At 37.5% G+C, this 14,839-nt stretch overlaps 1 protein-coding gene across 1 annotated transcript; it reads right to left on the reverse strand.

Annotated features, from left to right (window-relative positions):
* Positions 1–10,155: 10,155 nt before the first annotated feature.
* On the reverse strand, positions 10,156–12,823 carry Prdm13 (PR/SET domain 13). Its single transcript, XM_076426029.1, has 4 exons — positions 12,056–12,823; positions 11,471–11,720; positions 10,631–11,348; positions 10,156–10,409 (listed from the first exon to the last, which is right to left on the reverse strand). Exons 1-4 carry the CDS (start codon positions 12,263–12,265, stop codon positions 10,175–10,177), a joined length of 1,413 nt encoding a protein of 470 aa, XP_076282144.1. The 5' UTR covers positions 12,266–12,823; the 3' UTR covers positions 10,156–10,174.
* Positions 12,824–14,839: the final 2,016 nt, after the last annotated feature.

Below are 14,839 nucleotides of genomic sequence, written 5' to 3' on the forward strand. Positions count from 1 at the left end.
ACGACGTGGACAAGTACTCTTATCTTAAGAGAATAACTATAACCCCGCACACGATTGCGAAAACAACCAACGAAGCAGCTCACAAGAGCAATTATAATCCTGCATACGAGTGGGACGCTCAAAATGTAATTTTTATAAAGAATAAAATTGATAAATTTGAAGAAGACTCAATAGTCTTCATTGAAAGTCTCGGTAAAATTTTCAAAAGTATGAAGGACGAGTTTAAAAAGACAAAAGAAGTTTTGAAAAATATTAGTAATCAAACTTACCGTTGTTCCTTGAATTGACAGTTGATGGTAGGCCAGGGTAACTGTAGATGACCTCTAGTCCACCTCTGGTCCCTCCGGTTCTCCTGGCGCTCCTGGTCACGCAGCACGTCCGCTCGCCCCGCTTCCCCCGCCCCGACTGACTGACCAACGGTGAGCTCTCGCCGATCTGCCGAGCTCGAGCGGCGCCCCCCACTCCGCCGAATATCGATCGATGTCGATCGCCGTGACAATTATTGAAAAATTTATTATTTCCAGCTGGTTAATGTTTATAACAATTCTATTTGACAGCGATGTCCACAAGCAATCCCTTGGCTATCTGACCACCTAATTTTTTAGTCAAAGTGGCTAATAGTTTTCGTGATACGTAATAACTTTTAAACCATAACATTCGCACGCATTAAGTTATTCGATACAATTCACAGATAAATTTATTATATCTGGCTGTTTAATGTTTACAACAATTCCTTTTTCTAACGATGTTAACGAGCACTCCCTTGACCACCTTGCCATCTAAATTTTTCGTAAAAATAGACAATAAAACTCGAAATATAGAATAACTTTTAAACCATGAACATTCGCACGCATTAATTTATTCAAAATTGATTTTTATTATATAGAAGATAATGCCATGAGACATTTATTAATTCTAGCTACATAATTAATGTTCATAATAATTCCTTTTGCCAACGACGTGGACAAGTACTCTTATCTTAAGAGAATAACTATAACCCCGCACACGATTGCGAAAACAACCAACGAAGCAGCTCACAAGAGCAATTATAATCCTGCATACGAGTGGGACGCTCAAAATGTAATTTTTATAAAGAATAAAATTGATAAATTTGAAGAAGACTCAATAGTCATCATTGAAAGTCTCGATAAAAATTTCAAAAGTATGAAGGACGAGTTTAAAAAGACAAAAGAAGTTTGAAAAATATTAGTAAACAAACTTACCGTTGTTCCTTGAATTGACAGTTGAAGGTAGGCCAGGGTAACTGTAGATGACCTCTAGTCCTCCTCTGGTCCACCTCTGGTCCACCTCTGGTCCCTCCGGTTCTCTTGGCGCTCCTGGTCACGCAGCACGTCCGCTCACCCCGCTTCCCCCGCCCCGACTGACTGACCAACGGTGAGCTCTCGCCGATCTGCCGAGCTCGAGCGGCGCCCCCCACTCCGCCGAATATCGATCGATGTCGATCGCCGTGATAATTATTGAAAAATTTATTATTTCCAGCTGGTTAATGTTTATAACAATTCTATTTGACAGCGATGTCCACAAGCAATCCCTTGGCTATCTGACCAACTAATTTTTTAGTCAAAGTGGCTAATAGTTTTCGTGATACGTAATAACTTTTAAACCATAACATTCGCACGCATTAAGTTATTCGATACAATTCACAGATAAATTTATTATATCTGGCTGTTTAATGTTTATAACAATTCCTTTTTCTAACGATGTTAACGAGCACACCCTTGACCACCTTGCCTTCTAAATTTTTCGTAAAAATAGACAATAAAACTCGAAATATAGAATAACTTTTAAACCATGAACATTCGCACGCATTAATTTATTCGATAAATTCACAGATAAATTTATTGTATCTGGCTGTTTAATGTTTATAACAATTCCTTTTTCTAACGATGTTAACGAGCACTCCCTTGATCACCTTGCCATCTAAATTTTTCGTAAAAATAGACAATAAAACTCGAAATATAGAATAACTTTTAAACCATGAACATTCGCACGCATTAATTTATTCAAAATTGATTTTTATTATATAGAAGATAATGCCATGAGACATTTATTAATTCTAGCTACATAATTAATGTTCATAATAATTCCTTTTGCCAACGACGTGGACAAGTACTCTTATCTTAAGAGAATAACTATAACCCCGCACACGATTGCGAAAACAACCAACGAAGCAGCTCACAAGAGCAATTATAATCCTGCATACGAGTGGGACGCTCAAAATGTAATTTTTATAAAGAATAAAATTGATAAATTTGAAGAAGACTCAATAGTCTTCATTGAAAGTCTCGGTAAAATTTTCAAAAGTATGAAGGACGAGTTTAAAAAGACAAAAGAAGTTTTGAAAAATATTAGTAATCAAACTTACCGTTGTTCCTTGAATTGACAGTTGAAGGTAGGCCAGGGTAACTGTAGATGACCTCTAGTCCTCCTCTGGTCCACCTCTGGTCCACCTCTGGTCCCTCCGGTTCTCTTGGCGCTCCTGGTCACGCAGCACGTCCGCTCACCCCGCTTCCCCCGCCCCGACTGACTGACCAACGGTGAGCTCTCGCCGATCTGCCGAGCTCGAGCGGCGCCCCCCACTCCGCCGAATATCGATCGATGTCGATCGCCGTGATAATTATTGAAAAATTTATTATTTCCAGCTGGTTAATGTTTATAACAATTCTATTTGACAGCGATGTCCACAAGCAATCCCTTGGCTATCTGACCAACTAATTTTTTAGTCAAAGTGGCTAATAGTTTTCGTGATACGTAATAACTTTTAAACCATAACATTCGCACGCATTAAGTTATTCGATACAATTCACAGATAAATTTATTATATCTGGCTGTTTAATGTTTATAACAATTCCTTTTTCTAACGATGTTAACGAGCACACCCTTGACCACCTTGCCTTCTAAATTTTTCGTAAAAATAGACAATAAAACTCGAAATATAGAATAACTTTTAAACCATGAACATTCGCACGCATTAATTTATTCGATAAATTCACAGATAAATTTATTGTATCTGGCTGTTTAATGTTTATAACAATTCCTTTTTCTAACGATGTTAACGAGCACTCCCTTGATCACCTTGCCATCTAAATTTTTCGTAAAAATAGACAATAAAACTCGAAATATAGAATAACTTTTAAACCATGAACATTCGCACGCATTAATTTATTCAAAATTGATTTTTATTATATAGAAGATAATGCCATGAGACATTTATTAATTCTAGCTACATAATTAATGTTCATAATAATTCCTTTTGCCAACGACGTGGACAAGTACTCTTATCTTAAGAGAATAACTATAACCCCGCACACGATTGCGAAAACAACCAACGAAGCAGCTCACAAGAGCAATTATAATCCTGCATACGAGTGGGACGCTCAAAATGTAATTTTTATAAAGAATAAAATTGATAAATTTGAAGAAGACTCAATAGTCTTCATTGAAAGTCTCGGTAAAATTTTCAAAAGTATGAAGGACGAGTTTAAAAAGACAAAAGAAGTTTTGAAAAATATTAGTAATCAAACTTACCGTTGTTCCTTGAATTGACAGTTGAAGGTAGGCCAGGGTAACTGTAGATGACCTCTAGTCCTCCTCTGGTCCACCTCTGGTCCACCTCTGGTCCCTCCGGTTCTCTTGGCGCTCCTGGTCACGCAGCACGTCCGCTCACCCCGCTTCCCCCGCCCCGACTGACTGACCAACGGTGAGCTCTCGCCGATCTGCCGAGCTCGAGCGGCGCCCCCCACTCCGCCGAATATCGATCGATGTCGATCGCCGTGATAATTATTGAAAAATTTATTATTTCCAGCTGGTTAATGTTTATAACAATTCTATTTGACAGCGATGTCCACAAGCAATCCCTTGGCTATCTGACCAACTAATTTTTTAGTCAAAGTGGCTAATAGTTTTCGTGATACGTAATAACTTTTAAACCATAACATTCGCACGCATTAAGTTATTCGATACAATTCACAGATAAATTTATTATATCTGGCTGTTTAATGTTTATAACAATTCCTTTTTCTAACGATGTTAACGAGCACACCCTTGACCACCTTGCCTTCTAAATTTTTCGTAAAAATAGACAATAAAACTCGAAATATAGAATAACTTTTAAACCATGAACATTCGCACGCATTAATTTATTCGATAAATTCACAGATAAATTTATTGTATCTGGCTGTTTAATGTTTATAACAATTCCTTTTTCTAACGATGTTAACGAGCACTCCCTTGATCACCTTGCCATCTAAATTTTTCGTAAAAATAGACAATAAAACTCGAAATATAGAATAACTTTTAAACCATGAACATTCGCACGCATTAATTTATTCAAAATTGATTTTTATTATATAGAAGATAATGCCATGAGACATTTATTAATTCTAGCTACATAATTAATGTTCATAATAATTCCTTTTGCCAACGACGTGGACAAGTACTCTTATCTTAAGAGAATAACTATAACCCCGCACACGATTGCGAAAACAACCAACGAAGCAGCTCACAAGAGCAATTATAATCCTGCATACGAGTGGGACGCTCAAAATGTAATTTTTATAAAGAATAAAATTGATAAATTTGAAGAAGACTCAATAGTCTTCATTGAAAGTCTCGGTAAAATTTTCAAAAGTATGAAGGACGAGTTTAAAAAGACAAAAGAAGTTTTGAAAAATATTAGTAATCAAACTTACCGTTGTTCCTTGAATTGACAGTTGAAGGTAGGCCAGGGTAACTGTAGATGACCTCTAGTCCTCCTCTGGTCCACCTCTGGTCCACCTCTGGTCCCTCCGGTTCTCCTGGCGCTCCTGGTCACGCAGCACGTCCGCACACCCCGCTTCCCCCGCCCCGACTGACTGACCAACGGTGAGCTCTCGCCGATCTGTCGAGCTCGAGCGGCACCCCCCACTCCGCCGAATATCGATCGATGTCGATCGCCGTGATAATTATTGAAAAATTTATTATTTCCAGCTGGTTAATGTTTATAACAATTCTATTTGACAGCGATGTCCACAAGCAATCCCTTGGCTATCTGACCACCTAATTTTTTAGTCAAAGTGGCTAATAGCACTGTCCAACACCAAATTTGATTTCAATATACTGTTGGGTCCTTCTTATAGAGTTTTTTGCGCTGATTCCGAATCTGATTTTAATTTTTTTCCTATACGTCCAGTTTTTGAGAAAATGGAGTTTTAAAAAAAGACATATTTTTCAACTTTAAACAAATATTGCGATGTTATTATAAAAGATATTGAATTGTTGTTTGCAGCAAAAGATTCTGTAGACTTTCCCGAATACAGTGATATCCAATATTAATACATTATGATTGTTTAAACATGTTTAAACAATGATTAAAGACGGAGATGCACCACTTTTGCACCAATTTTTGCGGATATTTTCGAATTTATCTCAAAAAATAAGGGTCCAGCGAAAAATTGAACTATACCACGCGAAAGAGCAGACTTTTATCTTGAGAAACCCCCTTGTGAAGTTTGCATGGTCGACGTTTTTACCGAACCAGAAAGCAAAATATCTTCGCCCGACATGCGTTGACGCCAGTGGTGCTCTTCCACTAGCGCGGTCGTTCGTCGGGATACGGCGAGGCGCGCTGCGGTGAAACGGCGCGTGGCTATAACCGCGCAATTATGTCAGCTTACTTAAATGTAATATTTTATTAAATGTGTTATACTATTGTTATTTATTATTTATTAGTATATTTATTCTGTATAAATTATTTTATGTATTTTTTAATGTTAGTCTCTCGTTTATAGTATATTTAATACAAAAAAATACCTTTTGTAACAAAAAAATAATTTATTCACACACTACACTATTACACTATTTACAATGCTAATATATATGTGTACACTATTCAGATATAATACACTATATCGATTTAATATGGAGCAAACTATTTTAATTATGTATTTAAGTCAATAAAAATAGTCCCGTTTATATTGTGTTTGGACTTATTTTACTCGGAAGAATCTCGAGTGTTCATTGGCACTATAATTACAATACATAGATAAGACGACAATTACTGAAAATAAAATTTTTCAGTCACCGCATTGCAGACTTTCCTTACATTGTATGTATTCCGTTGTCCGTAGACCGTCATTTATTTCAAAATATCGTGTTGGTTCTTAAGAAAACTGATGCCAGAGTTCAGTTTCGGCTTTGTGTTTGTTGAAATCAGTCGTGTCAAGCATTTCAAATCTGCATTGCTACGTATAAAACTTCATAAAAAACATTTATAGTTATTTATAGTATTTTAGTTGTTGTGTATATAATATATGTATTTTAGTAGTGTATTATATCTGAATAGTGTACACATATATATTAGCATTGTAAATAGTGTAATAGTGTAGTGTGTGAATAAATTATTTTTTTGTTACAAAAGGTATTTTTTGTATTAAATATACTATAAACGAGAGACTAACATTAAAAAATACATAAAATAATTTATACAGAATAAATATACTAATAAATAATAAATAACAATAGTATAACACATTTAATAAAATATTACATTTAAGTAAGCTGACATAATTGCGCGCTTATAGCCACGCGCCGTTTCACCGCAGCGCGCCGCGCCGTATCCCGACGAACGACCGCGCTAGTGGAAGAGCACCACTGGCGTCAACGCATGTCGGGCGAAGATATTTTGCTTTCTGGTTCGGTAAAAACGTCGACCATGCAAACTTCACAAGGGGGTTTCTCAAGATAAAAGTCTGCTCTTTCGCGTGGTATAGTTCAATTTTTCGCTGGACCCTTATTTTTTGAGATAAATTCGAAAATATCCGCAAAAATTGGTGCAAAAGTGGTGCATCTCCGTCTTTAATCATTGTTTAAACATGTTTAAACAATCATAATGTATTAATATTGGATATCACTGTATTCGGGAAAGTCTACAGAATCGTTTGCTGTAAACAACAATTCAATATCTTTTATAATAACATCACAATATTTGTTTAAAGTTGAAAAATATGTTTTTTTTTCAAAGCCATGATTTTCAAAAACTGGACGTATAGGGAAAAAATTAAAACCAGATTCGGAATCAGCGCAAAAAACTCTATAAGAAGGACCCAACAGTATATTGAAATCACAAAAAAAGTTGAAATTTGTTGGACAGTGTAGTTTTCGTGATACGTAATAACTTTTGAACCATAACATTCGCACGCATTAAGTTATTCGATACAATTCACAGATAAATTTATTATATCTGGCTGTTTAATGTTTATAACAATTCCTTTTTCTAACGATGTTAACGAGCACTCCCTTGACCACCTTGCCAGCTAAATTTTTCGTAAAAATAGACAATAAAACTCGAAATATAGAATAACTTTTAAACCATGAACATTCGCACGCATTAATTTATTCAAAATTGATTTTTATTATATAGAAGATAATGCCATGAGACATTTATTAATTCTAGCTACATAATAAATGTTCATAATAATTCCTTTTGCCAACGACGTGGACAAGTACTCTTATCTTAAGAGAATAACTATAACCCCGCACACGAGTGCGAAAACAACCAACGAAGCAGCTCACAAGAGCAATTATAATCCTGCATACGAGTGGGACGCTCAAAATGTAATTTTTATAAAGAATAAAATTGATAAATTTGAAGAAGACTCAATAGTCTTCATTGAAAGTCTCGATAAAATTTTCAAAAGTATGAAGGACGAGTTTAAAAAGACAAAAGAAGTTTTGAAAAATATTAGTAATCAAACTTACCGTTGTTCCTTGAATTGACAGTTGAAGGTAGGCCAGGGTAACTGTAGATGACCTCTAGTCCTCCTCTGGTCCACCTCTGGTCCCTCCGGTTCTCCTGGCGCTCCTGGTCACGCAGCACGTCCACACACCCCGCTTCCCCCGCCCCGACTGACTGACCAACGGTGAGCTCTCGCCGATCTGTCGAGCTCGAGCGGCACCCCCCACTCCGCCGAATATCGATCGATGTCGATCGCCGTGATAATTATTGAAAAATTTATTATTTCCAGCTGGTTAATGTTTATAACAATTCTATTTGACAGCGATGTCCACAAGCAATCCCTTGGCTATCTGACCACCTAATTTTTTAGTCAAAGTGGCTAATAGTTTTCGTGATACGTAATAACTTTTGAACCATAACATTCGCACGCATTAAGTTATTCGATACAATTCACAGATAAATTTATTATATCTGGCTGTTTAATGTTTATAACAATTCCTTTTTCTAACGATGTTAACGAGCACTCCCTTGACCACCTTGCCTTCTAAATTTTTCGTAAAAATAGACAATAAAACTCGAAATATAGAATAACTTTTAAACCATGAACATTCGCACGCTTTAATTTATTCAAAAAAGTAAAGTCTTTTCAAAATATTTCTGTCCAGATCGATTCTTGGAACATTTTTGTATAAAAAAGTGAAGGGTATTAATTCTCGTTTATGAAATGTTTTGAAATTACAAACTGAGGTGTCTCGTATAAAATTTGAAATAGGAATTGTTGATTTTCCTAAAAAATTATGCTTCAATAATATATTTCTAGGAATTCTTTGTCCTTGAGTTTTGCTTTTAATATTGAAACCAACATCGTCTGAAATATCTGCTCGGTACAGAATGTAACAATTCATGATGATCAATATGGTTCCGTGACGATTTGTCTTCTCACCGACGAGAATCTCCTCAGTAGCCTTCTGCACCGACTATGTCGATGGCCTTCTGTTTCTCACTCCAGTCAGAATATATCTTATTGTTAGAGGGCGTAAGAGAACACCGAAATATTCGAGTGACACGAACTCCCATAAGGCTGGCAGTCTTTAATAGTATGTGGTCGGTGCTGCCAGTCTGACATGATCACACACCGACGAGATACTCGTCGGTATCATACATTATCGATTATCGCACGGATTTACTCTGTCGGTAAGTTTGGCTAATAATTTGAGCGTTCTATCACTACGGTGAATGGCGCTGTACGGACGTTTGAAATAAGTATAAATGATTTTTTTTATTAGGAAATCTCTCCTATGAGACTAATTACAAATTATATACATTACGGACTATAGTGAATAACGAGGACGTTAATAACATTGTGATGAGAGAAAGAAGAAAGCAAATGATTCTTATGGGAAATACGGTAAGCATATTGTTTGTTTTGAAAACTGCAGATTTGAACTATAATTTTATACTTTTACGGTATACGATGCATACATCAGACCTGGGCAAATTTTCTGTGGAATCATTTATCTTGCTTGAAACTTGAAAATAGAATCATAACTTTGATGAAATCCTATTTCTATTAAAATATGTGTGGACAATTTATATTGGAGTATTCGATGATGTATGTTGGGTATACGAAAGCGAAGAGAAACAAGCCATCCATGTATACAATTGTATTTAATTCATCGACTAGAAACTAAGATCACAATCATTAATTCTATCGCTGCTTATACATTAAAAAATATAAATTTTAAATTTATATTACGATGAAGGATCGAGGAACAGCGGTGCAGCTCAGCTGTGACTGATCTCCCCCGCCGATTTCATTACAATCATCTTACAACCTATTCATTAAAAAAATAGCACTATTACGAACATATTTGATAATTATGTTACGTCTATGTCAATTGCAAAATTCCTCATATTTCGTAGGAGCACCTTCCGTAAGCTATTCGCGTTCGCCTAACTTCATCGACTAAGTGTTTACTATATACATATAATCTCCTTAACGACGTAACAAAAATAAATCGAGTGTTCCCATTACATCATACAAAACTATTTCGAATCTTACAAAAATAATTCGAGTATTTATCACAAAGATATTGACAATTCATCCGCGATATCATTACCCATTTATTTTATAAGATTGGGCAGTGAAGTTTATCAGCAACGGGTTAGCACCATGATCAACACCGCATCGGCGTTTCCTTAACACGTTCCGTGCCGAATCATTTGCTTTGTTTTGTACTGCATTTTTTATAATACCTCATTCTTTTGGTGGGAATATATTCTACAGTCTTAAACTCGTTATAAAATATATTAAACTTGTTATAAAATATATTTTTTAGCGCATCAAATCAATATTCCAGTTTGTACCACCAGTGGTACACGCGTCCTGGAAGGATATTTTAACGTGTATCGTCCGTGGTACTCGTGGCACGGAACGTGTTAAACATCGATTCCATCGGACGAGGAGTCTGTGGCCTCTTCAACGTTATTTTGATGCCTCGACCTGGTGTGTCTTTCCAGATCTCTCCTTCGTACGAGTATCTTGCCGCAGAGTTCGCACTTGTATGGAGTCTCTCCATCCGAGTGCAATCTCACGTGCTTGTTCAGGTTGCTGGGGTCTCCGAATGGTCGATCGCAGTACTTGCATTTCAGCGGTTTGTAGCCAGTGTGGGTCCTGAACACGAGAAAAACAATTAGTAACGTGGTTCAGGAGATTTAGGAAAATTGATCCTTCGACGATCAGAATCTTCTAGATTCTTGAGTCCAGTCTACATTCTACAGAATGAAAGAAGCATTCGTACACTGGTGTGGTTTTCTTTCGAATCTACGGTACGCTTTGATTCAGTGATAAGTAGCTCTACAATGAAATTAATAAACACAAGGAGATCTGCTTACCTGATATGAATCTTGAGCCCGTACTTCCTCGAGTAAACTTTCCCGCAGTATATGCACAGGTGTCCCTGCTTCGATTTTCCCAAGTTGCTAACAATCGTCTCCATCTGAGCAGCATGGACGTCCGCAGGTAGTGGTGGAGGATTCGGCTGGGCATTGAATGGTACCACGACGTTACCTTCTCTTGGTGGAGGACATCTGTCCTCGAAACTAGAAACCATGTTGGTCTGATGCAAGTATGGCCTGAACGCCGAATGTCTGAAGCCCAGTTCCTTTTCCAGTGGCGACACTTGAGTGGAAGAGTTAGGAGAAATCTGCGTGGATGATGAAGAAGGAGATGGTTCGTTGAATGACGAAGAAGGAGATGGTTGGTTGAATGATGAAGTAGAGGGTGGTTGATTGAAGGAAGTACGAGATGGTTCATTGGATGATGATGATGATGACGGTGACGGATGGTTTGAGGAGCTTGGAGAGTTGTTGCTTTCGATTAGGATCGGAGATATTCTTGCTACCGATGGTTGTGGACAACTGGTCAGCTCGAATTCGAATGTCGATAGGTTCAAGGATAAGCTCCTTCTTCGAGTCAGAGTGAACTCCTTTGCGAGAACAGACCAGAGATGGCTGATGTCCAATCGGCTGCAGTTCAGCGCCAGGTGAACCTTCAGAGGGTTTGGATATTCGAACAGGCAGTGACACACGTGGCAAATGTAGCGAGTTTGGCCTGGAAATGAAGAAGTGACTTTGTTAGAAAGGAAGATCAATTTTCGATAGGCTGGAGTGGACAAGTGTATAGTTTCAAGATTGAATGAAACGTCTAAGGGGTTCAATGATTTAGAAGCTTACCTTGAATGTGCGTGGGTGTCAGGAACGGCATGCTCAGCAAAGCAATGATGTGCTCCGTAAACCAAAGAAGCAGAGGTTCACCCGGAGCGATATACCTGGCAACCTTTAGCATCACACCTTCGTCGGTTGTCATCAGTAAAACATTACTGCTTTGACAGTCTTTCGCTAAAGTGATGATCTTCAACCAACATGGCGTACTAACGATCCCATTAACGCAGTAGAGCCGGCCATTCGCATCTGCGATTTCTACCTGCAATAGGAAAAGTAAGATTTTCTTAGTCAAGATTGTTGTGCAAACAGACACTTAGGTTCCGAGTCAGTATTTTGCCAATTATTGTTTTGGGCAGCTGTTTAATTTTCTGAAATGCTACTGCTCAGGGAGAAATGATATAAAATAACCCTGGTGCACTGTTCGCGTCATTTCCACTCAAAAGAAGATCTTTGCTAGCAATACTTATTAACCTCCTAAAATAAACACTGCACATAAAAATGACCACTTTGCTCCATTCATACTCGAAAAGCGTCCCGATTTTCTGAACAGTGCGCAAGGGTTGAAATCGAAAGATTCGTGACTCCTCAACTTACGTATTGTATCGACGCAGTAGTGTTCTGCGCCAGCCGGTTAACATCAATGACTTCGGTGGTAGAATCTTTCGAAAGTATTCCAGAAGCCCTGACAATCGGCCTATCAGCAAATGGTTGAGATAGCGAGCTTCTCTGGACCGTCTCGATGCTCATGATCAGAGCTCTATTAGCGAGGAAAGGCGGGTACATTATCGCGTTCCTAGCTTCCATTAGAAAGTGTCAGAAATCCAAACAGCCGATTTTCTCCAATTGAACGATAATGCATCAGGTTTCTCGAATGATCCAAGTAATTCCAGTTTATTAGGCACTTTTACAAACAGTCAGTTCACACGAATTGTTATTGCAAGTTCAAACGAGCACTCTCACGCTCGGTTATGATCGCGTTTGCACCTGACGGCTTGGGTGTCACTAGCGTCAGGACCAAGAAGTTCTCAATAACCAGGATGATCCGGTGTCGAAGTTGTAAACTGAGTGCGACTTGCGTATCGCACGTGCCTTTTAAATGTTCTCGGTAGCTCGTGCCTCAAATTGACTGGCAGGGGGCTGTTTATCCCCACTCTTCCGATACACCCTAATTTTCGGAGCTCAGGGTAGACGCGTAATTGTATTTAAGGAGCCGGCAGGGATAAGTCAGGCCTACAGTCCGATCCTCGAATCCTGATTCGCTGACGATCGTCGGGGTGGAGACAATGCGGTTTCGTGGTGGGAATATGAATGACGGCCGACTGTACATGGGAGAGCAAGGTGCATCCAACCCAACCGCTTGCAACACCAATTCAACGTCTTCCTACATCTCAATATTCCGCTTTGTTAGATCCTTTCTTGTTTGTTAGCTTGTTCGTCATTTTTGCATCTGTTTAGGCATTTTGATAATCTTGTAATGTCTTTGGAATGATAATATTTGGTTCGTTCGTAGTACACAAACTATACAAATTACATTAAATTACATTAAATAATCGATTACAGAAATCGATTACAAAAGAATTAATTACTGCCCAACTCTGGTTTTTACATTTTTAAATCTACATAGGCTTAGCACCAAGCTTGCTATCTGATATAATACCTGAAAGTGAAACGCGTTCGGGTTGCACGGTTCCTGATTCATCAACCTGCCTCTTGAGCATTTGCGTTGGTCAGCTACACTTGACATAAAATCATCATGAGCATCATAAATAGACAGCGGATTTTATGCAGTTATGACAAAAATGAATAGATGTAGTTTAAAACAGTGAAAACATTAGAAGAATTTAGAAATACTTCGCTATTAGGAAAGAAAACTAATTTCTACTTCACTCCAGTTTGTTGCAATCGAGGTAGAAAATGTTTATTGTGAAAAGTATGCCAATACACACAATAAGTTCTGTATTTATCCTTTAGTAAGATCCTCAATGCTCCAAATGCCCATTCAGCGGTTTCAAAAATTCAAATTTATTGAATGACATAAAAATTGAGAAGTAAGATATATGTGTATTTATAGCAATTTCGCTAATTTGTAATTAAATTTAATGTGTAAAAATATTTTAAGAAAAAATTGGAAAAGTAATAAATAATTCCTTTGGCATTGTTTACAAAATTTCTCGCATTTAGATAGCTAAAAATTTCGCCACATCAAATATCGGGAAAAAATTTATTTGAACAGAAGATTGAGGTGACCATGATTTTTTAAATAATAACAATCGGTTTCGATTTCACATCGGCACCAACATTAAAATTAACGTAATATTTATTTATTTAACATTACAACCAAGGTTTTGTTTTTACACATTCTTACAAAATACCTCTACAGCGTGGTGCTCCTAAATACGGCCACCTAAATATCGCCTCCAATTGTGGGGGTACAAAAAGAATTTTGTGTCTTTTTCGTCAATTTTCTTCGTTGTATGTATTTGCATTTTTGTAAAACACGTCTCACATTCTTTACATTAGTGTCTACACCAACACTTCGAGAAATTTGTCTTGCAGTCATCCTAGAATTGGATGCTGCTCTTAGTATTGCACGACGTTCCCGGGCATTTAGACTTTGCGGACGTCCAGAACTCTTCTTTTTACCATTGTTTTCCGGATTTTTCAAGAAATTCATTATTACTTTTCGACTTCTATCCATAATTTTTGCTATTTTTGTCACTGAATATTGTTCTTCTTCCAATTTTATTATAGTGTGAATTTCACTCGCGTTCAATCTCTTTCCGCGACCCATTTTTTATAATATTTCGCCTTTTTTCAACAAATATACAACACGAGATAATATCACGGACTTTATTAACTATGTTTTGAGGTTGACTTGTCTCACTTGCGAACCACAATATTTACGTTTTCATTTCTAGAATTCTGTTGAAGTAAATATTGTCGATGATATTCAGTGCATTATACATACAGGCATGTCAGAATATGTTGACATATTAAAATACTCATTTTCTTCAGTTTATTCTACGAAATGGGTAAAAATAGACGATCTTTTTGTCCCGGAGTGTAGCTCGCAAGTTCTTGAAAAATTTTTGTCGTTAATGTTCGCTTATAGTCGACAGGTAACACTGCAAAGTGGTCGTTGCTCACCGGTCCGTGTCGGCTAAGAATATCGAGGTAGCGATTTGCCTGTAAGAAGCATGCCGAAAAGTCACTCGGTGGGTGCAGCGTTCCGCATGAAGCGATTTATTGCCCAGCTATCCCGATCGCAGGGTCTGGGATCTGGAGAAGTTATGGGGGCAAAAGTATAGTTTCCAGATCCTTTCCAACATTAAGAACCCTGCAAAATATACTGTGCTGTTGTAGATACGTCTTACCTGT

The sequence above is a fragment of the Lasioglossum baleicum genome, chromosome 6, assembly GCF_051020765.1.
Source record: "Lasioglossum baleicum chromosome 6, iyLasBale1, whole genome shotgun sequence".
Lineage (NCBI taxonomy): Eukaryota > Metazoa > Arthropoda > Insecta > Hymenoptera > Halictidae > Lasioglossum > Lasioglossum baleicum.